This window comes from Dunckerocampus dactyliophorus, chromosome 4, assembly GCF_027744805.1.
Source record: "Dunckerocampus dactyliophorus isolate RoL2022-P2 chromosome 4, RoL_Ddac_1.1, whole genome shotgun sequence".
Lineage (NCBI taxonomy): Eukaryota > Metazoa > Chordata > Actinopteri > Syngnathiformes > Syngnathidae > Dunckerocampus > Dunckerocampus dactyliophorus.
The window spans coordinates 31,963,158-31,986,141 of record NC_072822.1 but is presented as its reverse complement, the minus strand read 5'-3'; the positions used below and the strand labels follow the sequence as shown (position 1 = coordinate 31,986,141).

Here is a 22,984-nt window from a genome sequence, read left to right as displayed (position 1 = left end):
AAAAAAACAAATGATGGAGAAATGGCAAAATAGGTGGGATGAGGGTAGTGGGGGGAGAAAGTATTATAAAGTACAAAAATCTATCAGTGCACAAGGGGTGAAGAGGAAAAACAGAAAAGAGGAAACGGTGTTACCTAGGATGAGGCTCAATCACACCGGGTTAAATTACACAATGTTTTTGGTAGGTAAATGCAAATGGGAAGTATGTATGGAGTGTAAAAATATAGAGAACGTAGAACACATATTACTAGACTGTAAGAAATATAGGGAAGAACGTGTAAAGTTAAGGAAAAGGATAGTGAAGATAGGAAAGGAATGGAGCATTGAGGGTATTTTAGGAACAGTTGGGGAAGGGGTTAGAGATGCACAGAGGGCGGTGGTAGTGTATTTGAAGGACAGGACTGTATAATAGAATATAGATAATTTTTAGAATACTTTATTACAGTGTTATTATTAAAATTATTATTAGTGTTAGTATTATTATTTTCCTCTCATTATCCGAATTAATATAAAATAAGATACATGGCCCATGTTGCATACTCTGGTACAGTAGGTGACGGCATGCACCTTTGAAGTAATGTTTGCAACCCGCCATTAAACCAAAAGAAGAAGAAGAAGAAGAAGAAGAAGAAGCTGAATGAGCGGCGGAGGCTTTCTGGTGCTCCGGACCAGGTTTACGATTTAAAAAATATATATATATAGATAAACAGCAAAGAGGGCAACAGCTACCTCAAGGATTAGTCTTTTGTGAATTCCACGAAACGGAAGTCAAGTGTGGCGCATTGGAGTGCAATCTGAAGTGAAGATTGAAGACGTGATGAACCACTGCTATGCTAAGATGGCGACGTCCAGTCAAAGAGAAGGTGGAAGAGAATCAGCGCCACCAACTCCCAGCAAATCATCGACGGAGAAAAAGCCCCAAACTGCAGACAACGGTGAGCGAATTCAGGTTTCCTACGACGTCTTTTTGGAGGCTATCTGAAACCCTGAAAGGAGAGTTTATAAGTTAGCTGAGAAAGTTAAAAAAGAGCCGCCATAATTGTTAGCTTGACGAAGGCAGCGGCGTTCATGTGAAAGACAAATGAAGAAACTGGAAAAGCAAAACAGTCCTTGTGTAAAGACGAAGGTCACAGCTCATATGGTAAAAGAAAGTTACATTTGCCTTTTGCTATTTGCTGTTATGTTCAGGGCCGTTCCTTGCTATAGGTTAAGTTGGCGACTGCTTAGGGCTCCCAACCCAACAGGGGGCCCCAAGGCAGGAGAGTGAAAATATTAAAATTTTTATCTGTAGCTATCTCGTGTGTTTATTACATCCATTATATGCTTTGTCATACTGTTGTAATGTCCGTGACCATACGGGACATAAAGAACAGAGCAGACTACTTAACGTGGTAGCACGCAATCATTTTTACTGAACACACACTACAGTTCCCACAATACCTTTCGCACACATCTCTTAAAGCGACAGCATACATTAAAGACAACATACAATACGTATAACCAGCATATACTTTCCAATCACTTTTAAGACATCGATATTAACATTTTTTTTCAACTTTTCACAATCCAAATAAGTTAGTCAGCAATACTGAAGGTCTCTTGAACTAACCTCAGAAAAAAAAAAAATGAACTAACCTCAGCAACTTTCATCTTCTTCCCCGGATTGAGCCGTAATAACAAGATAAACGCTATTCCACCCACACTCAAATAACATTACATACATGACATTGCAAATAAAGCATATGTGCATATAACATATCTTGCAAACATGAGCATCTGCACCGCATTAACATGTTGAACATTTCATACTTGTTTAACTACTGGCTTGCTCACTCTGCCAGAACGAGTGACCTTACAGCCATGTGGTGGGGTCTCATGTGTGGTAGAAACTGGTAACTTTGTTTCTTTGGTCGACTCAGTGTCTACGTTTACTGCTGGAGTGGTCCCCTCAGGATCCCTTCCGTCTGGTGTGAGGTGGTTGGGCGTGGCTAGCAGATGGGGCCTGTTCCTCCTGTAGCGGTCACCTTGTGTTGTCTCCACTATGTATCTGTGTAGGCTCTCAGTCGTACAGGAGTTGTCCATCGAGGAAAAGGCTTCTTGAGACGTCATCTGTACTTCTGTGTAGAAGGTGTCGGACGTTTCGCTCCTCATCCGAAGAGCTTCGTCAGCAAACTAATAAGTGCTGGTAGCTTAGGCCTTAAATACAGTAAGAGTGGGCGGAATTGGTGTGCCAACACCCTCCTCCTATTGGTTCGTTACACTAAGCCTGGGCGGAGCAGTGGTATAATCCTATCCTGTTATTCACACCTACGATAAAAGGGAAGTGTCGCTCCCTGAATTGGGTATGAACGACTCTGATACTGGCTTGTTAGCATCTTAGTCTTGCAAATGAGGTGAAGGCAGGGCCGAGCCAGAACAATAGATGCTAACAAGCCAGTATCAGAGTATCAGAGGGGTTGCAAGTGTGTTGTACTTATGGAGCAAGTGATTCGTGACACCCACATGCTTGCGGCTCGCACTCTATTGGTACTGTAGCTTTTAGATCGTAAGTGCGGCGTGCGACTCGTGCGTGCTAGGTGTGCTTCATGTAAGGCTGTCGTACGTTTCACTCACCGGGGACGTACCGAGTGTGGACATCGTGCGAGCACACTCACTTCGATTGCAAGATGGGTGTGCTGGCTTCCTACGGCTATCGTGACTGGGAGAACCAGATTGTACAGCGGGAAGAGCCGGGCAAGGCGCATTAATGTCGGATACGCTATGTGAGCAGCCTCCGTGCGTCCATGGATGTCGGGAGATGCCACCCGCCAATAGCAAGGCGTGTTAAAGGGATAGTTTGGATTTTTTTTTACATGAAGTTGGATGACATCCCCATCAGCAGTGTAGTGCATCAATGGTGACTTACCCCCCCCCCCCCCCCCCCCCCCCCCCCCCCCCCCGCCCACACACACACACACACACACTTTGTTGCTGGGGCCATTTATGCACTCGAAGTGTGTGTTCCACAGCGCAAGAAGATGCAAGCTTCTTTTGATCCCATTTAATGTCCGTGACCATATGTGACATAAGAGACGACTTCCCGTAATCATTTCTACTCACCACACAATACCTTTCGCACACGTCCTCTTAAAGTGACAGCATACATTCCAACTGTGATCTGTGTTGTTGTTCCTTTCTGAATGCATGCTGGGGAAACACAGCGCACCACCATGTCTAACTTAGTTCAGGTGTGCAAACTCCACACATGCTTGTGGGATCAGGCAAGGACTTTAGTCATCTTCATTTTCACTTTTAATACATATGAAGAGTCAACTTGCTGGGTTAGCTTTGATTATCTGTCTTTCTTCGTTGTTCACTAATAATGTCGTGTTGGGGTATTGTGCTGCCCCACTTTGTTCGGCATCAGTGAATGCACCATAGTTGTGTTGTGAGGCAGAAACTTTTGGGTGTGACTTTCTCACAGACAGACGCCCATGCTCCCCTTGCTTCCTTTCATCTCGTCCTTGAAATGCTGTGTCTGAATGCACAAAGGTGAGGTTTCATGTTTGCTCTGTGCGGAGTGCACATGTAAACAACTGAGCACTCATGTAATCAAACATGGTGTCGACCGTGAGGGACTTCTTCACGGTTTCAGCGTTGCTAAGAACGTGTTCTGAAAGCCTCCGAAGACGGCTGTGCTGCCCCAAAGCCAGCCAAGAAGGTGCTTGTTCCTATCACCGCGGCGTTTGAATAGTGCATAAAGTTTCCCATACAGGACCCAGGGCTCCAGCGATCTGTGATTTCATCATGGAAATGATGGCGCTGGATGACCCTTTCACGTTCATATCGTCAAAGGTACTGGCTTTAAAAAAACAACAAAAAAAACGATATGAATAAGTTATCCATACTGGCCTTGAAAATTAATGTACATCCCTAGAAAAAACATATCATGATCTGTTTTTTTCCATGTTACTCAGCCCTAATTGAAAGTGTATTTTGTTTGTATATTCAGTTGTTCTGTTAAAAACTGTTGTGCTTTTGTAAATACGCTACAATTTCTGAACTGTACTGCACGCTCATTTATTATATCACTTTTACAATAACATTGAAGAAGAAATTCCAAAACTCTGGACAATGGATGAATGGAATGATAGGAATCTCAATTCTATGTTTCTCACTGTTGTAATTAAAAAGGAAATCATTGACATTGTCAAAACTTTTAAGGCAAAAACATCAACTGATTGTAATGGAATTGAAATGGTAACAATTAAAAGAGTTATCAATGAGAGTGTAGAACCGTTAAACATATATCAGTAACTTATCATATATCATATAAATCTCATATTAAATATATACAACAAAAGGTGGCGAGAAATACTTCAATATTGAATAAAGCAAAATATGTTCTTGATCAAAAATCATTGCACACTCTTTACTGTTCTTTGGTATTACCAAATCTAAATTATTGTGTGGAGATATGGGGCAATAATTCTAAAAGCAATCTTCACTCACTCAATGTACTGCAAAAAAGATGGGTGAGGATCATTCATAATGCCAAGCATAGAGAACATACAAACCCTTTATTTTTAAAATCACAGATGTTAAAATTGGCTGATTTAGTACATTTTCAAACTGCTAAAATAAGATTCAAGAGTTTTACTGTCATATGCACAGTAAAACAGGCAGTTATACTATGCAATGAAATTCTTGTTCTGTTCATTCTCCCCAAAAAAGAAAGAAAACACAAGAAAATGAATAAGAACATAAGAAACATTAATACCAATAAATTAAGAAACAAGAACAGAAGAGACATTAATACAAATAAATAAATAGTGTTATGAGTGTGTGTGTGTTACGTGCGGTGTGTGTGAGTGCTTCGTTGAGGAGCCTGATGGCCTGTGGGTAAAAGCTGTTTGCCAGCCTTGTGGTCCTGGACTTCAAACTCCTGTAGCGTCTGCCTGACGGTAGGAGTGTGAATAATGAGTGTTGTGGATGTGTGCTGTCCTTGATGAGGTTGTGTGTTCTTCGTAGGACTCTGGTTTTATAAATATCTTGCAGTGAGGGGAGGGCTGCCCCAACAATGAGGTCTTGATCACTCGCTGGAGTGCCTTCCTATCACGTGTTGTACAGTTACCGTACCAAACAGTGATGGAATAAAGTTAACAAGAAAGTTACCCAAAAACCTCATACAGTATTTCTCTATCAGAGAGGAGAAATATGATCTTTGGGGATATTAAACTTAAAACATTTATATGCGAGAACTACGCTGAAAACCCACAGCATTTCTGTATGTGGAATTAAATTACAGAATGGATTGAGTAAGGAACTCAAACAAAGTACAGAGATGAGCAAATTCAAAAAACAATACAAGCAGTTGATGTTTGCTAAATACAAGGCAGAAGAGTCTTGATCATCACAATGATTGTTCTGTCATGCTTGTTTTTCATTTTTTATGATTTATTATTTCACTGATTATTATTTCAAAAATATGAGATGGAAAGCAGGAAGTGAACAACAGGTGCTGTACTACATGTAGAATGGATGGGGGGTAGGATTAAATAAGCTTTGCTTCTTCCTACTCCTTTTGGACATGTGGAACTGTGAAAGGATGATTCATGAGATGTATTCTATTGGAACCTTCATGCATGTTCAAATAAAACCACAGTAAGCTAAACTAAACTAAAACAAAACTAACATTCCTATTTTATTTTATTTGACCTTTGACTGTATGTATGTAATAATGATTTGTTTGATGTGATGTTTTGTTACTGTTATTGCTGCTACTGCATACAAGAATATTCAGCAGCATCACATTTTTAACTAACCTAACATGTTAGGTTAGTTAAACACATATGACTGTTTGATGTCCACAAGATTTAAGGCACAACTTACCTGAACATTGAAACAAATGTTTTATTTTATTATTCCAGCTCCACTTGTCCGAGTCCAAGTCATGTAAACAGTGATTAATTTGTACGTGAGGGCACTAATTGAGTGTCCATTAAACACTGCACACACATGCAGTACAAAGAAGAAAGTGTGTAACGAGTTCCAGGAGAAACATCTCAAGCATCGTATCTGAGCTAAAATGTGTTTGTGTTGTTTATGTCCTTCAGATGTCCAGCAGGTGAGTGGTCATCAAGAACATCCCACTCAGCCACAGGAGCGGAGCTCCACTTTGAACCAGGAGGATCCACAGCCCCCCCATGTTAAAGAGGAAGAGGAAGAGCCACAGTGCACCCACATTAAAGAGGAAGAGGAGGAACTCTGGATCACTCAAGAGGAAGAGTGTCTTCTAAGGCCGAAGGAGGATGATCTCATCAAGTTGCCACTGACTGTTGTCTCTGTGAAGACTGACGACCAAGAAGACAAACCACCTAAGTCCTTACGTTGGTTGTGTCCTTCAGAGGTCCAGCAGCTGATTGGTCGTCAAGGACAATGTCCCCCTCAGCCACAGGGCGGGAACTCCACTTTGAAGCAGGAAGATCCACAGCCCCCCCAAGTTAAAAAGGAAGAAGAGGAACTCTGGACCACTCAGAAGAGAGAGTGTCATCTAGGGCTGAAGGAGACTGAGCTCACCAAGTTGCCACTGACTAGTGTCTCTGTGAAGACTGAAGACAAACCACTTGAGTCCTCACAGCTTCATCACAGTGGTCTTCACCAAGGTGAAGCGAACAGAGAGGTGGGGCCTTCAAGCAGCAGCTCACCAGGACACACAACAACAGAAGCTGATGGAGACCACTGTGGAGGATCACAAGCAGACAACCTCTTAGCTCCACTATCAGATAGTGACGACACAACGTCACACTCTCCTGAAGATGAAGACAGGGACAACACCCAAAAACATTTACGCAGCGATACAGACTGGGAAGGTGATATGAAGACTCACACTAACAACAAGCACTCTCAGTGTTCTAAAAAGAAGACAGGTAAAACATGTTTTACTTGCCCAATTTGTGCTAAGACATTTACCCAAAAGTCCACTTTGACTCGACACACACGAAACATACACAAAGGTGAAAAACCTTTTAGTTGTGAAGTTTGTGACCGGCGATTCTTTCGAAAGTTAGATATGTTATCACACATGACAAGACACACAGGTGAAAAACCCTTTAGTTGCTCAGTTTGTGCTAAAAGCTTTTCTAGAAAGCCTTGTTTGACTCGACACATGCTGAACCACACAGGGGAAACACCTTTTAGTTGCTCTGTTTGCTGTAAAAGCTTTTCTAGAAAGCCTTGTTTGACGAGACACATGCTGAAACACACAGGGGAAAAACCTTTTAGTTGTTCTGTTTGTGGTCAAGTATTTGTTGAAAAGTCACAAATGGTATTACACATGAGAAAGCACACAGGAGAAAAACACTATAGTTGCTCAATTTGTGGTAGGAGCTATTATTACAAGAATAGTTTGACTCATCACATGGAGACGCACAAAGAAGAAAAAACTCTTAGTTGCTCTGTTTGTGGTCAAGTATTGGTTCGAAAGTCACAAATGGTATTACACATGAGAAAGCACACAGGAGAAAAACATTATAGTTGCTCAATTTGTGGTAAGAACTATTATTACAAGTATAGTTTGACTCATCACATGGAGACACACAAAGAACAAAAACCTTTCATTTGTTCTGTATGTGGTCAAGGATTTTCTAAAAAGTCACAAATGGTATCACATGTGAGAAAGCATACAGGAGAAAAACCCTTTGGTTGCTCAATTTGTGCCAAAAGCTTTTCTTATAACCGATGTTTAACTCGACACATGCTGACACACTCGGGGAAGAAACCTTTTGGTTGTTCTGTGTGTGGTCAAGTATTCACTCAAAAGGCACACATAGACATGCACATGAGAAAGCATACAGGAGAAAAACCCTTTAGTTGCTCAATTTGTGGTAGGAGCTATTCTTCTAATGGTAGTTTGAGGTATCACATGGTGATGCACAAAGAAGAAAAACCTTTTAGTTGTTCTGTTTGTGGTCAAGGATTTCCTAAAAAGTCACTAATGTTATTACACATGAGAAAGCACACAGGAGAAAAACCCTTTGGTTGCTCAGTTTGTGGTGAAAGCTTTTCTCTTAGCTATTCTTTAAGTCGACACATGTTGACACACACAAGAGAAAAACATTTTAGCTGTACAGTTTGTGACAAACGATTCTCTCGAAAGTCACATATGGTATCGCACATGATTAAACACACACAAACGTAATAATTGAGTAATATTTTTGGAAAACAAAAGTAGCTGTTTGGAAGTGTTGATAAATAGTTGATAAATAGTGATGTCAAAATGAAACACGTATCACTTAGTAGATGATTGCAAATGGTTAGAAAGGATTTTTAGAGGGTAAATGCAAGACTGCTGACTCAGCCGAAAGTGCATGCAGTATGTAATGGAGCAGAAAGCCTGCCATGTTAGTAAGCAAGCTACCTGGGCAGGGCTAAGCACATGGCATCGTGCATTGTGTTTGCTTCCTCTGAGTGGAGTGCAAAATAAATGTAGCGGATGCCAACCTATGTGGCTGTGTGAGTGTGCGTTAGTAAACCTCACTCCCTGAACCTTGGAACCATGGTGGACTACGGAAGTAGTCGTTGAGTGAGCAGTCTTGCACATTGCGCTATAAGATATTTAATTGGAAGTGACGTGATGATTTTATTGAAAGATGACACCAGTGGAGTTAGCGAGTTTGGGGTTCGTTTTTGGGTGGGACAAAGAGACTATTTTATGATGTTTCTTTGCCAATATCTCTACTGTATGACTTCCTGTTACTTTTAATATATATATATATATGAGGTGTTCACAAGGTCACTTTACAATTTAAAGAAATCTGATTTGTTCTATGTGCTCAATGGTGATCAATGTTCATAATTTGTGTTTTTTGGGATGAAATAGGTTCTGTTAAATAAAAGGGATGGGCTCGGACCTCTGGTCAGAATGCTTCCCAGAAAGTTGACATTTCCAGCAGGAATGAGCAAACATGAACACAGATATTTTCAGAAATGTATGTCCACATAAAAACACATTCACTGGCTGTCATGCACATTTTGCCTGGCGCATTATTTTGGTATGTTCCAATCTCAGCACTGCACGCGCAGGGAACCGGGATAAAAGATATGTATGCTGCTTACTTATCTATTTGTCAGTACTAATGTGACATTCTCTCAAAAGTCTGACCATACTGCATACTATTTATTGTACCAGGATAATTGGAGCAAGTCTTGTCATGGTCACAGCTTCAAACAACCATCTGTGTGCGCACTGATGATGCATATGAATGTTCTACATTCATTAACCAATTTAACAAGTTCTTTTTAAATAAAGTTATTAATACTTTCAATATAAAAGAACATACACATTTTGAAAATATCTGGATAAATAATAAAGATGCAAAGTTGTCTGGAGTTGGGGAGGGGCTGGTAAATGTCAGTTGGGTAAATTTATGGAATGTAAAATTACAGAGAATATATCGTATGTTGTTACATGAAGAAATCCAGGGAACTGTGAGTCAAGATAATGGAAAATTAAGGTTACGATTAAGGTAAGTATTGAGGATATTTAGGAACAACAGGATACACACAGATAGCAGTTATAGAATATCTGAAGGACACAGCTGTAATAATAGAATCTAGGTTGTTTTAGTTGATGTAAAGTAACTAACAAAGTTTATACATACTATTAAATACTCCGATACAGTAGGTGGCAGTATGCACGTGTACAGTCATGGCTGCAACCCGCCATTAATCCAAAAGAAGAAGGCGGGCTGAGCGGCTGAGGCTTCCCGGTGCTCCGAGAAAAGGTTTACGATAAAAGTCATATAGACTTACAGAAAAGAGGGCAACAACAACCTTAAAGATTCGTATTTCATAGAGATGGGCGGGTGAAGTCTCACGAAGCTTTGAGGCTTTCCTTCAAATTACGCCGGAACAGATTTGGAGCTTTGGTGCTTCAGTGAAAAGCAACATTAGCGACATCTGGAGGAAGAGTGAAGTCAAAGCAATCTACTACTAAACGGAGTCAAACACAGGTCGCCATTACAAACCCACAAACAAATTCGCCAATGCTCTCATTACAAGCCAACGTCGTTAATTAGCTTGGTGGTTATTATATACACAAGTTAGCGCCAAAATAATCTGTCAAACCAATGATAGCCACCAATCTTTTCGAACACTCACTACGCATTGTGACGTAGGACGCTTCCAACGTAATCGGTCACGTGATATTTGTAAGCACTATTTCGAAGCAGTGTGATTCAGAAGTCTGACACAAGCTTCGAAGTTACCAGTTTATACAGTTCATACTTTGTGAAGCCCACGAAATGGAAGTTGAGTGTGTAGCATTGGACTGCTATCTGAAGTGAAGACGTGGTAGAAGACGAACCACTGCTCTGCTAAGATGGCGACGTCCAGTCAAAGAGAATCAGCGCCACCATCGCCCAGCAAATCAACGGAGAAAAAGCCCCAAACTGCAGATAACGGTGAGCGAGTTTCCAACAACGTCTTTTTGGAGGCTATCTTAAACCATGAAAAGAGCGTTGATGAGGAGTTAGCCGTCCTTGCTGAGCAAGTTAAACAAAGAACCGCCATGATTGTTAGCTTGACGAAGGCAATCGAAGCTGGAAGAGCAAAACAAGCGCTTGTGTAAAGAAAAGGGTCACAGTTCATATAGTAAAATAAAATTACCAAAGCAAATTTTAACCATTTGCCTTTTGTATCTGCTGTCATGTTCAGGGGCGTTTCTGTTTCTGTTTCTGTTTGCTGTGGGCCAGTGAGTCTCAATCATTTTCTGTCATGCCCCACACTGGGGGACCGAAATGTTTTCGCGCCCCCCCATTTTGAAATACTATTGAGAAACTGATAATATTTATTTAGTTATCAGTACTGTACAGACTGAGCTCGAAAGTGAAACCAGCAAAATGCGACAAAATGGATAACAGTGAAGCCTACCTGTACAAGCGTATTGAAAGCTCAAATTGCATGCTGAGTACATGTTGGCAGGTATGCATGAATATCGTAACTCCTCCCTTTCACGCTCCCCCTGACAGTTCACTGTATTGATATCACTATTACGTTACAACTGATTATTCTTATATGGCATGTGGATGGAGAGCAAAAGACAAAAAAGCATAAAGATCACAGGCTTTTATGAATAAATCCACCAAACTGAAGACAAACCTGCCGTGTTTTATGTATACCTTTACTCGAAAATGAGTAAATGAGTAAATCCCAGTCTCAGACACTCTCCATTTATAATACTAGTGGCTCGTCTTGAAGATGTTTCATTGGAACTTTAGCCCGTTTTTCTCACCAAGTCTAATAGATGGTGGCATCTTAGTGGACCATCTATGGAGTCTCTTTGTGGTATAATGTCAAAGTAGGGGCCCCTGCACTCAGAACTGTCAACTCGTTCACTGGGTTATTTGATATTTTTCAACAATTGTTTTACTGTTGAATGAAAATAGTTTTTTATATATTTTGACGTTCAGCGTATTGAATTTGCTTTGTTATTTTCCTCTTATGTTAAGAAAAATGTTAACTAATCTCTAGTTTTCTAATTCTTATTTCAGATGCTTTAAAACTGGCAGGTTAAAAACAATATCAACAATCTTAACAAATGAGATTACAATGGCCGTGGGGGGCCCGCCCCACTATTTGAGAAGCACTGCTGTAAACAAACATGAAGTCGATCATGTGGAGGAAGATGTTTCATGTGCTATTTGCACCAAATTGTTGTGCAAAGATTCTGCAAAAAACGTCAACTTCAACACATCAAACCCTAATAGTAGTCATTTAATGAAGATTAAGAAACATTTTTGTTTGAGATCCCACTCTGTAAAACATCGCAAGATTCACCTCGGTAGCATCCCGCCCCGAGGATGCATGGATCTCCACTATGCAGTGTGCAGCGGGGTCTTCACTTTCACTGTTATGGTCCCAAATATAAAACTCTCCACTGACGCCAGAAAAAGTAGCTAGATTTGTCGCTAGTGGCTTTTGTGAAAATATGTCGGCAAGAGGGTTTGGAATGTCGCCAGATCTAGCATGAAGCAAGGAGGGGGGCGCTAAGGAGCGCTGACACACACAGCAGAGTTAGACAGACCTCTGTGTTAAGATACAAGAGAACAGCCAAATCCAGTCTATATCGACATGAACGATATGTTTCTTTTGATACTGTGCTTGAAAGAAATTTTGATATTGTAAAAACATCGATATATCACCCACCCCTATGTTCTACCTTGTCCGTTTTTGAAAGCCGATGATAAATTCGTAAAAAGTTCATTGATAGTACATGGCGGGAAACATGACTAATTGCCGTCTTTGAAAAGGGGCGTTTGTCATCACCGTCAGACATCTCAGCATCTGACTGGCCAGTTTCATAGTCTGTTTTTTTTTTATGAATTTACCATTCCCTTTCAAAAAATGAACAACGTAGAACATAATTACAAACAATACAGAACATACAGTCAAACCTGTCTATAGCGGGAAACGGCAAAAGTGGTCGCTATAGGCAGGTGGCCGTTATAGACAGGTTGGCGGCCATTTTGAATTTGTGCGCGCACATATTAACATGTCTGTGATTAGAAGCTTGTTGTGTTTGCAGATACATATAATTATACTGTTACATGTTGACCAGTAGAGGGCACTGTGGGACTGCGGATAAAAGTTGTAAAGAACTACTAGGTTAACAAACTGCTGTTAAAGCGATTAAAGTGGATCGGCGACGTGAATCTCTCCTTCCCCACAACAAGGGGCATTACAGTATTGACCAGTGCACATTGTCTCACACCAGGAAATAAACGGTGTCACTGTCTGCAACAAGCTCCATTGCTTAAAAAACAAAATTTTTTCGTGCATGAAGCTTCTGCTTGAGTCGGCATTTTGGCCGCTATATGCGGTCAGATATTGACCAAGGGAAACAAAATGGGTGTCCGCTGGCCGCGTTAGACAGGTGACTGCTATACACAGGGTCTATAACATGTAAATTTGCTGGGGGGGGGGATTTTTCAGTGGCCGCTATAGGCAGGTGGCCGCTAAGACAGGCTTGACTGTATTTAATCAAAGTTGATAAACCATGTCAGTGACCCATCTGTGAGGTTGCTGGCTTTAACAAAAAAAAGATATGAATAAGTTATCAGTATTGGCCTTGAAGAAAAAAGAGTGCATCCCTGGAAAACATATACTGTACAATGTTCCCTCACTCTATTACGGTTCACCTTTTGCATATCAACACTGTTACACCACTGTTAGACCAAGACCTGCGTCCTGATTGGCTGTAGACCATTGTTAATCAATCTCCTTCGTGCCGTCCTGCCGTGTCTCCTGTGTCATCGCTAGCTAACTTATTTGCTAGCTTGTAAATTAATATTCGGTTCGAAGGAGGAGGACTGCAGCAATATGTTTTAACAAGGATATAAAAACGCTATAGTACAGTGGAACAGCGCCAGGACGAAAAAGGCACGGTCACAGGAATGAAATGCACGTGAGGGACTTAATCATTTCGTGCTTTCAATCTGTAGGTTGATCAATAAAATTAAAACGAAAGGTTTGAACGTTTTTGAGAGTTTTTATCAAGAGAGAAATGTGACAAAATGTTATTGCCTCTCTGAGTAAAGTGTACTTGAGGGGGTTTCCAGCCTTAAAACATACAATAATTGTTAAAAAAAATGAAGTTGGCTTCACTTATTGCCGGCTATTTTGAGAACCTATCCCCCGCGATAAACGAGGGAATACTATATTGTGATTTTTTTTTCCATATCGCCCAGCCCTAATTTCTTTTTGTATATTCAGTTGTTCCGTTATAATCTGTTGCACTTTTGGAAATACTGAAGTAGTTCTTAACTGTATTGCACATTATATACATATTTCATTTATTATATCAATTACATTCCTATTTCATTTTATTTGACCTTTGACTGTATTTAATACTGTATTTAATATTTGTTTGATTGAAATTTGTTGTTACTGTTATTGCTGCTACTGCATACAGGAATATTCAGCAGCATCACATAGCTAACTAACCTAACATGTGACGTCACACACATGACTGTATGATGTCCACAATATTTAAGGCACATCTTACCTGGAAATTACCTGTTAGGTTTATAGTATAAGAATGTCCATTGAAGCAAATATTTTATTTTGCTATTCCAGCTCCACTTGTCCCAGTCCAAGCCAAGTCATGTAAACAGTGATTTTTTAAAATGTCAATGCACTAAATGATTGTCCATAAAAAACACACACACATACAGGTCAAATAAGAAAGTGTGTAACGAGTTCCAGGAGAAACATCTCAACCATCGTATCTGAGCTAAAGTGTGTTTGTGTTGTTTGTGTCCTGCAGACATCCAGCAGCTAATTAGTCATCAAGAAGAATGTCTCCCTCAGGCGCAGGGGTGGAGCTCCACTTTGAAGCAGGAAGATCCACAGCCTCCCCATGTTAAAGAGGAAGACGTAGAATCACAGTGCACCCACATTAAGGAGGAAGAAGAGGAGCCGCAACCAACCCACATGAAAGAAGAAGAGGGGGAGCCACAGCCCCCCCACGTTAAAGAGGAAGAGGAGGAAGTCTGGATCACTCAGGATGAAGAGTGTCTTCTTGGGCCGGAGGAGGCTGATCTCACCAAGTTTCCACTGACTGTTGTTTCTGTGAAGACTGAAGACCATGAACACAAACCACCTGAGTCCTCACTGCTTCATCACAGTCCAAGTGAGGAGAACAGAGAGGTGGAGCTTCCAAGCAGCAGCTCACCACAACACATGACAACAGAAGCTGATGGAGACCACTGTGGAGGATCACAAGCAGACAACCTCTTAGCTCCGCTATCAGATAGTGACGACACAACGTCACACTCTCCTGAGGATGAAGACAGGAACGACACCCAAGAACCTTTGAGCGGTGATACAGACTGGGAAGGTGATATGAGGACTCAAACTGACAACAAACACTCTGAATGCTCGAAAAAGAAGACAAGTAAAAAATGTTTTACTTGCTCAATTTGTGCTAAGACTTTTACTCAAAAGTCCACTTTGACTCGACACACACAAAGTACACATAATGATGAAAAACCTTTTAGTTGTGCAGTTTGTGACAAACGATTCTCTCTCAGATCATATATGGCATCACACATGACAAAACACACAGCAGAAAAACCCTTTAGTTGCTCAGTTTGTGCTAAAAGCTTTTCTTGTAAGCGTTATGTGACTCAACACATGCTGACGCACACAGTGGAAAAACCTTTTGGTTGTTCTGTTTGTGGTCAAGGATTCAATCAAAAGTCACAAATGGTATTACACATGACAAAGCACACAGGAGAAAAACCCTTTAGTTGCTCAGTTTGTGCCAAAAGCTTTTCTTGTAAGCGTAATTTGAGTCGACACATATTGACACACACAGGTGAAAAACCTTTTAGTTGCTCAGTATGCACTGAAAGCTTTTCGAGAAAGCCTTATTTGACTCAACACATGCTGAAACACACAGGGGAAAAACCTTTTGGTTGTTCTTTTTGTGGTCAAGGATTCATTCAAAAGTCACAAATGTTATTACACATGAGAAAGCACACAGGAGAAAAACCCTTTCGTTGCTCAGTTTGTGGTCGGAACTATGCTTACAAGAATAATTTGGCACTTCACATGGTGACGCACAATGAAGTAAAACCTTTTAGTTGTTCTGTTTGTGGTAAAGGATTTTCTAAGAAGTCACAAATGGTATCACACATGAGGAAGCACACAGGGGAGAAACCCTTTGGTTGCTCAGTTTGCGGTAGTAACTACTCTAACAAGAACAGTTTGATTCATCACATGGTGACACACACAGGATAAAAACCTTTTAGTTGTTGCAGTTTGACAAATAATTGTCTCAAAAGCCACACATGGTATCTATCGCACACAACAAAACATACAGGAGAAAAACCCTTCAGTCGCTTAGTTTGTGCTGAAAGCTTTTTTAGCAAGCATTATTTGACTATACATGCTGACACACTATTCCCCTGCAAGCATGAAATCACACATCAGGGTACACTTAGAGACGTAACAATATGAAAATTTCACATCACGATTATTGTGACCGAAATGGTCGCAGTATTGTCGAACATGTTCAAAATGTTTAAAAAGCACTGATACACACTGAAGTCTATTAACAAAGTTTCATCAAAAAAACGCAAAAATAACACAATGTACTCTCCCTGGCAGGTGATGATGATGTAGCTCTGGTAGGTGTAGCCTGCTGCACGCCCACTCTGTAAAATAAGGGAAGAACTATTTTTATTATTATTATATGATGATGATGATGATTAGTATTGTCACAGACACACTGACGTTACTCCTGTAAAAACTAAAAATTTTGTTTCCGCCGTGATTTGTTTTGAACATGCAATGTTTTTATTCTCAAAATTAACGAGCTCTATGTCAGCCTTTCCGTCTCACTCGATGCATCTGCCTGAATTTGGTAGCAGTGTAGGCAATAATGAAGTAGCAGCGGTCACAGCAGAAAACTCACAGAAACAATAACACATTTTGCGCTCGGTATAGCGACCAATAACGTGGGCTTATTTTTTTTAGTAACGTTCGTAAACGCTTAAGTGACTTTTATTGACAAACTATAGGAACGTTTCACAGACAAACCACGCATTCAACGACAAGTTTACTTACCTTACACTCGCTTAAAAGTTGTGGATGGTGGTCATGGAGATGGCTCATTATATTGGAAGGGTTAGCCCCTTTTGCAGAGACTGTTTTTAATCCTGCATTTAATATGTTGATTGTCTTCAATTTTTGTCCTATCAGAATCCTTCGATAATCCAAAATATGTACACATACTGCGCATGTGTGTTTCTTTTTACTGATTTATTTATTTTTTGTTGTTGCATGTTTGTTACACTCAAATGTTTCAGATCATCAAACAAATGTAAATATGACAACACAAATGACAACACAACTGAACAGAAAATGCAGTTTTTAAATGAAACTTTTTATTATTAAAGGAGAAAAAAATCCAAACCTACTTGGCCCTGTGTGAAAAAGTGATTGCCCCCTAAACCTAATAACTGGTTGGGCCCCCCTTAGCAGCAACAACAGCAATCAAGTGTTTGTGATAACTTGTAATGAGTCTCTTACAGCACAGGAATTTGGGCCGACTCATCTTTGCAGAATTGTTGTAATTCAGTCACAGTGGAGGGTTTTCCAGCATGAAGCACCTTTTTAAGGTCATGCCACAGCATCTCAATAGGATTCAGGTCAGGACTTGGACTAGGCCACTCCAAAGTCTTCATTTTGTTTTTCTTCAGCCATTCAGAGGTGGACTTGCTGGTGTGTTTTGGGTCATTGTCCTGCTGTAGAACCCAAGTTGGTTTCAGCTTGAGGTCACGGACAGATGGGCAGACATTCTCCTTCAGGATTTTTTGGTAGATAGCAGAATTCATGGTTCCATTTATCACAGCAAGACTTCCAGGTCCTGAAGCAGCAAAACATCCCCAGACCATCACACTACCACCACCATATTTTACTCTTAATATCTTTTTCTGAAATGCAGCCTTACTTTTACACCAAATGTAATGGGACACACACCTTCCAAAAAGTTCAACTTTTGTCTCATCAGACCACAGAGTATTTTCCCAAAGGTCTTGGGGATCATAAAGATGTTCTCTGGCAAAATTGAGACGAGAAGTAATATTCTTTATGTTCAGCAGTAGTTTTTGTCTTGGAACTCTGGCAAGCAGGCCATTTTGGCCCAGTATCGTCGCTGCGCTCTTTGGGTAATTTTGGTTGGCCAGCCACTCCTGGGATGGTTTACCACTGTTCAATGTAGGGATGTCCCGATCCGATCTTCAGCATTGGGATCGGCTGCCGATCCGCTGTATTTTGAAGATGGAATCAAATTGGCTTCCGCCAAGAGATCGGGCCGATCCGTTTGCCGTAAAACGTTTGTAACTCAGGGCCACACTCCAACATGGTAGGTGCAGTAATGCGCCTCAAAGCTGGTTGCCACTCGACTCTTGCCACCCGCCAAGAAGAAATCGTAACACCACCATGCAGACATGTCTTCGGTGTACCGTGGTGCAGCAGTAGTTCCCCCTCACTGTTCCCAGACTGCTGTGTCATGGTGCCAGGAGCTTGCGTGGGAAGTGCCGCTCTAACTGCTGGTTGTTTATACGAGGAACCGTCAATAAATTACCATTGTGTTAAAGAGAGTTTGGTATAAAAAATGTCATATATTCTAAATCACACCACAAGTTGATCTATAACCATGTCAAATGATTAGTCCTACCCTTAAAGTATTTTGCATGACCATTTTTTCCAATTTGATCTTTTATTGGATGGACTTTTTTTTGGATTACGGACCTGATTTACAGAGGTTTTGTTTCAAAGCCAAACAATATTGTTGGTCATGCTGTGTAATAGGCCTGGGCGATAAACCAAAAATTTACCTTTACCGAAATTTACTACGATAACCAACGTCATTTTGCCCATGTCAATGAATTTGGTGTTTTAATAAAAAGGAAAATAAAGGTATTTTTTTGTCTGTTTTGACTGTGTGCTGGTATGCTGTGTTCATTCCCCTTTAGACGAGGTACAGTGTGTAGTCACGTGACTCCACCCATCCACCCTGAACAAGAAGGGAAATAGCATTAGCACTAGCGCTAGCACTAGCATTTCACTCGCATATGCGCATAGAAATAGACAGCGCGAGTAGAAAAAATAAAAAGGGAGCAGATGCGCCTACCCTTTTCAACCCTTTCATTCACATTTTGCTCCTGAAATAAGTTCATACAAAGCGAATCAAACTAGAGTAACATTTTGGCGCATCTGTACATAAATCCACAAGCCTCCTACAACTTTTCTTGGTTCACATCGGCAACTCGCGTTGACGCGCGATGACATCTCAGCCGTACGAGCTGCACTCGCTGACGTAGCTAACTAGCTATGTTATCAGTTGGATACTGGAGCACTGCGAGAAAGATGACTGCTCTCTGTGACGTACTGTCGTGCTTTCCCACTCAAGCGCTAAAAATACTTTTTTTTGTTTGTATTCATCGTAACGCCGCTCCGAATGCTACACAAATAAATCACCTGAAATATATGGATTTTTAAAACGTTTAAAAAAACAAACAAACATGTACATCATGGCCTATTATGCAAAATTGACAATTCACAAATAAAGAACACGAAAATAAAAACATTATAAAAGCGTCTCTATAGGAAACCATGATTAGTTTGTTGTTGGTAGCAGTTTTAAAGGATTCCATGCTTTATTTGATGTCACAAATAGATGGTCACATAGCTACAAGAACATGTGAATTTCTCTTTTCATTGTGTAAATGATAATTTTGATGACTGATCTGTCCAGTTTGTAAAGCCAACATGGCACCAACACATAACAAATAACATGACCATGGAATGTCTGCAATTGAATATACAGTAAACATGAGAAAGTCACGATATTTATAAATGGTATTATTATTATTATTATTATTATTATTATTGGAAAATATGACTTGACATGGTTGTGGTAGGTTGGGTTGATATCATCGGTGTTCTTCTTGTGCAGTGTGATAAGTGGCCATCAGTAATGTAATTGCATGAGACGTGTTGCCAGTCATGTTGTATGACTGTTGTGTAGCTTAGTACATGTGTGTACAGGATGTAGCATGCCAGGGTGTGTACCATACATTCATATTTGTGGAACGCAGTCCCAAGGAGATTTAATTTGGGTTCCACAAGACGATGTTGAGCAAAAGAACACGAAATGCAAAGTGAGTATGAAAACTGTCATAAATACCCAAAGCACCTTATGTAAATGGAGCGTTGATGGCGCTTTTTGGAGTTTTTTAGAAGGCTTTATAGGCGGAATAGGTGCGTCCCATTACGTGCATTATATTTAATTGAAAGTATTGTGTGTCAGTTGGTCAATAAATCAACGAAAAGCAGTTAATTTGCATTTCCTGCAATTATTTTCAGATGGCAAAGATACACTCCTGATCAAAATCTTAAGACCAGTTAAAAAATTGCTAGAATTTGCATTTTGCACATTTGTATCTTAATGAGGTTTTAAGTAGAGCTACAATATGCAAAAGCAAGAAGGGGGAGTGAGACAAAAAGCATTTTGGAAAAGTATTTTTTTGAAAACAACCACTAAACTGAAATAGGCTGTTTATCAGCTGATCAAAAGTTTAAGACCATCGCTCAAAAAATAACAAAAATCTCTCCAAACCAGAACAAAAAATGTTCTCAGTAGGACTCAGTAATGAGTAGCTCCACCGTTCTTGTTCATCACTTCAAAGATGGCTTTGGGCATGCTTGATGTGAGTGTTTCCAGGAGGCTAGTGGGAACATTGCTCCAAGTGGTGAAGATGGCTTCACCAAAGGCATCAACTGTCTGGAACTGATGGCCATTTTTATAAACTTCCTTTGCCATCCATCCCAAAATGTTCTCTATGGGATTTAAATGAGGGGAACATGCAGGATGGTCCAAAAGAGTGATGTTATTCTCCCTGAAGAAGTCCTTGGTCAAGTGAGCATTGTGAACTGCAGCGTTGTCCTGTTGAAAAACCCAGCTGTTACCACACAGACGAGGGCCCTCAGTCATGGGGGATGCCCGCTGCAACATCTGCACGTAAGCGGCCACCGTTTGACGACCCTGCACCACCTGAAGCTCCAGTGTTCCACTGAATGAAAAAGCACCCCAGACCATGATGGACCCCCCTGCCCCTCCACCTGATGACCCACAAGAAAACATCTCAGGTGGGATCTCCTTGTCATGCCAGTAACGTTGGAAGCCATCTGGACCGTCAAGGTTAAATTTTTTCTCATCAGAGAATAAAACTTTTTCCCACCTTTCAATGTCCCATGTTTGATGCTCCCTGGCAAAGTCTAAACGGGCACTTTTGTGGCATTGAAGGAGACGAGGTCTTTGAATTTGTTTTTTTAAACACTTTTCCCGCAGATGCCGTCTGATGTTTATTGCTGTCATGATTCAGTGTTGTCGCTTTGCTGCCGCCTATCTGTTTTCTGTTGCAGTGCATACCATACCCCAAATTACTCATAGGATTCACCTGTGACCAATTACCTGGGCCTTTATCAGCAGCTGCCAGACCACAACCAGTTGCCAGTTATTCCTTTGCCAACCCTGCTTCCTGCACCTTCCTTCCCTGGGTCCCAACTGGTCCTTATTACTCCTGGCCTTGCTACCGTTGAGATTCCTAACTACATGTTTTTTCCTGCTCTGTATGCCGTTTTTGCTACAGCTTCCTTAATTACCGTGTGTGTCTTTTCTTCCTGCCTTGCAGTGTTTTTTGTTAGTCTTTTTGGCCTTAGCCCTGAGCTTCTTAGTTGTGTGTTTTTGTATTTTTTGTTGTATTTTTGTATATTTATTACCTGCGGTAATAAACGTACATTTTTTCACCCAGCGCTTGTTCCTTCTGCATTTTGGGTTCCAACACTTGGCTTACAGCCTAACGTGACAATTGCACTGCAGTCGGCACCAGTAAGGCCTTAATGTGGGTGGAAGACCACCCTGTGTCTTGATGGACAGCCAATTGGATCCTCCGGCTCAGCGCAGGCGTGATTTTTTTTGGGTCTACCACTTGACTTTTTTGTTCCATAATGCTCAGGATCTTTCAAAAAAACTTGGATTTACTGCTCCCAACCTCAGCAGCAATGGCACGCTGTGACAGGCCTTGCTTATGCAGCTCCACAATCCGACCACGTTCAAAAACCTCTTAGCTTTCTTAGCTTTAGCCATCAGGAGGGCATGACAGAGTGAATGCCTGACAGAAAATGAACATTTTGGCTTTTATAGCCTGTGGTCTTAAACTTTTGAACAGGTGATAACCTGATTCAGGTTTTTTTTGTTTGTTTCAATTACAAGTTGCAAATGTTTTTTGTCTCACTCCCCCTTCTTGCTTTTGCATATTGTAGCTCTACTTAAAACCTCATTAAGATCCAAATGTGCAAAATGCAAATTTTGATCAGGAGCGGTCGTGCATTTATTGTTATTGAGTTAAACTTTATTTAATTTATCGTGATATTGATTTGAGGTCATATCGCCCAGCCCTACTGTGTAATAAAAAAGTAAATTCAGCAATACTTTGGTTGCATTATTTTTAATGCTTTGAACAGCTATTTTCATGACCATGTTCAATTCCACAAATTCATGTTTTTAACAAAAAAAAAGATCGGTATTGAATTGGAAGACAAAAAATGTGGATTGAGACATCCCTCGTTCCATGTTTTCACCGTTTGTGGATAATGGCTCTCACTGTGGTTAGCTGGAGTCGCAAAGTTTTACAAATGGCTTTATAACCTTTTCCAGACTGATAGATCTCAATTAAGATTCAAGATTAATTCATCTCAGTTATGTTTTAACTGGGGGCCATGGAGGTCTGGATTTTTTTTCTCCCTTAATAATAAGTTTAATTTAAAAACTGCATTTTGTGTTCAGTTATGTTATTGTGTGTTATAATATAGTTGTGTTATAATATTTACATTTATTTGCTTGATGATCTGAAACATTTACAAACAAACAAAGAACCACCAAGTGTGTATCACTTGGTGTAAGACAGCGTAGTCTGCTGAAAGTGCATGCAGTTGAGCGTAGTACGCAACAGAGAAGAAAGCCCGCCATGTTAGTAAGCAAGTGAGCTGGGTTTTGTGTTTGCTCCCTCTTGAGTGGAGTAGAAAATAAATGTAATGGGGATGCCAGCCTGTGGCTGTGTGAGTGTGTGTTAGTAAACCTCACTCCCTGAACCTTGGAACCAACTACGCAAGTAGTTGTGAAGTAGCAGTCTTGCTATTGCGCTAGAAGGTCTTTGAATGGAAGCGACATGTGATGATTTTATTGAAAGATGACACAAGTCGAATTAGCAAGTTTGGAATCCTTTGTTTTTATACAAAAAGACTACTTAATTATATATTTTTTGTGAATATCTCTACTATATGACCCCCTGTTGTTACTTTTTTTTAATATATAGGGTGTTCACAAGGTCACTTTACAATGCAAAAAATATATTATAAAAGAAATCGATGA

General features: G+C 40.5%; 2 protein-coding genes across 2 annotated transcripts in view; one reads left to right on the top strand and one right to left on the bottom strand.

Moving 5' to 3' along the window:
* Positions 1-627: 627 nt before the first annotated feature.
* On the top strand, positions 628-18,679 carry LOC129180055 (oocyte zinc finger protein XlCOF22-like). Its single transcript, XM_054774082.1, has 3 exons — positions 628-935; positions 6,096-6,908; positions 14,306-18,679. Exons 1-3 carry the CDS (start codon positions 818-820, stop codon positions 15,781-15,783), a joined length of 2,409 nt encoding a protein of 802 aa, XP_054630057.1. The 5' UTR covers positions 628-817; the 3' UTR covers positions 15,784-18,679.
* The window catches only part of LOC129180057 (zinc finger and SCAN domain-containing protein 12-like), a 34,045-nt gene continuing 27,243 nt past the window's right edge, over positions 16,183-22,984 (bottom strand). The window contains exon 4 of the mRNA XM_054774087.1: positions 16,183-16,199. The gene's annotated coding sequence lies outside the window, so the exon portion shown is untranslated. The remainder of the gene's footprint in view (positions 16,200-22,984) is intronic.

Bases quoted from the DNA above. Each gene is read 5' to 3' on its own strand.
- LOC129180055 (XM_054774082.1), top strand. From the start codon at position 818: ATGAACCACTGCTATGCTAAGATGGCGACGTCCAGTCAAAGAGAAGGT. The intron at 936-6,095 runs GTGAGCGAATTC...TATGTCCTTCAG, and splicing joins GCCCCAAACTGCAGACAACG to ATGTCCAGCAGGTGAGTGGT. The intron at 6,909-14,305 runs GTAAAACATGTT...TGTGTCCTGCAG, and splicing joins GTGTTCTAAAAAGAAGACAG to ACATCCAGCAGCTAATTAGT.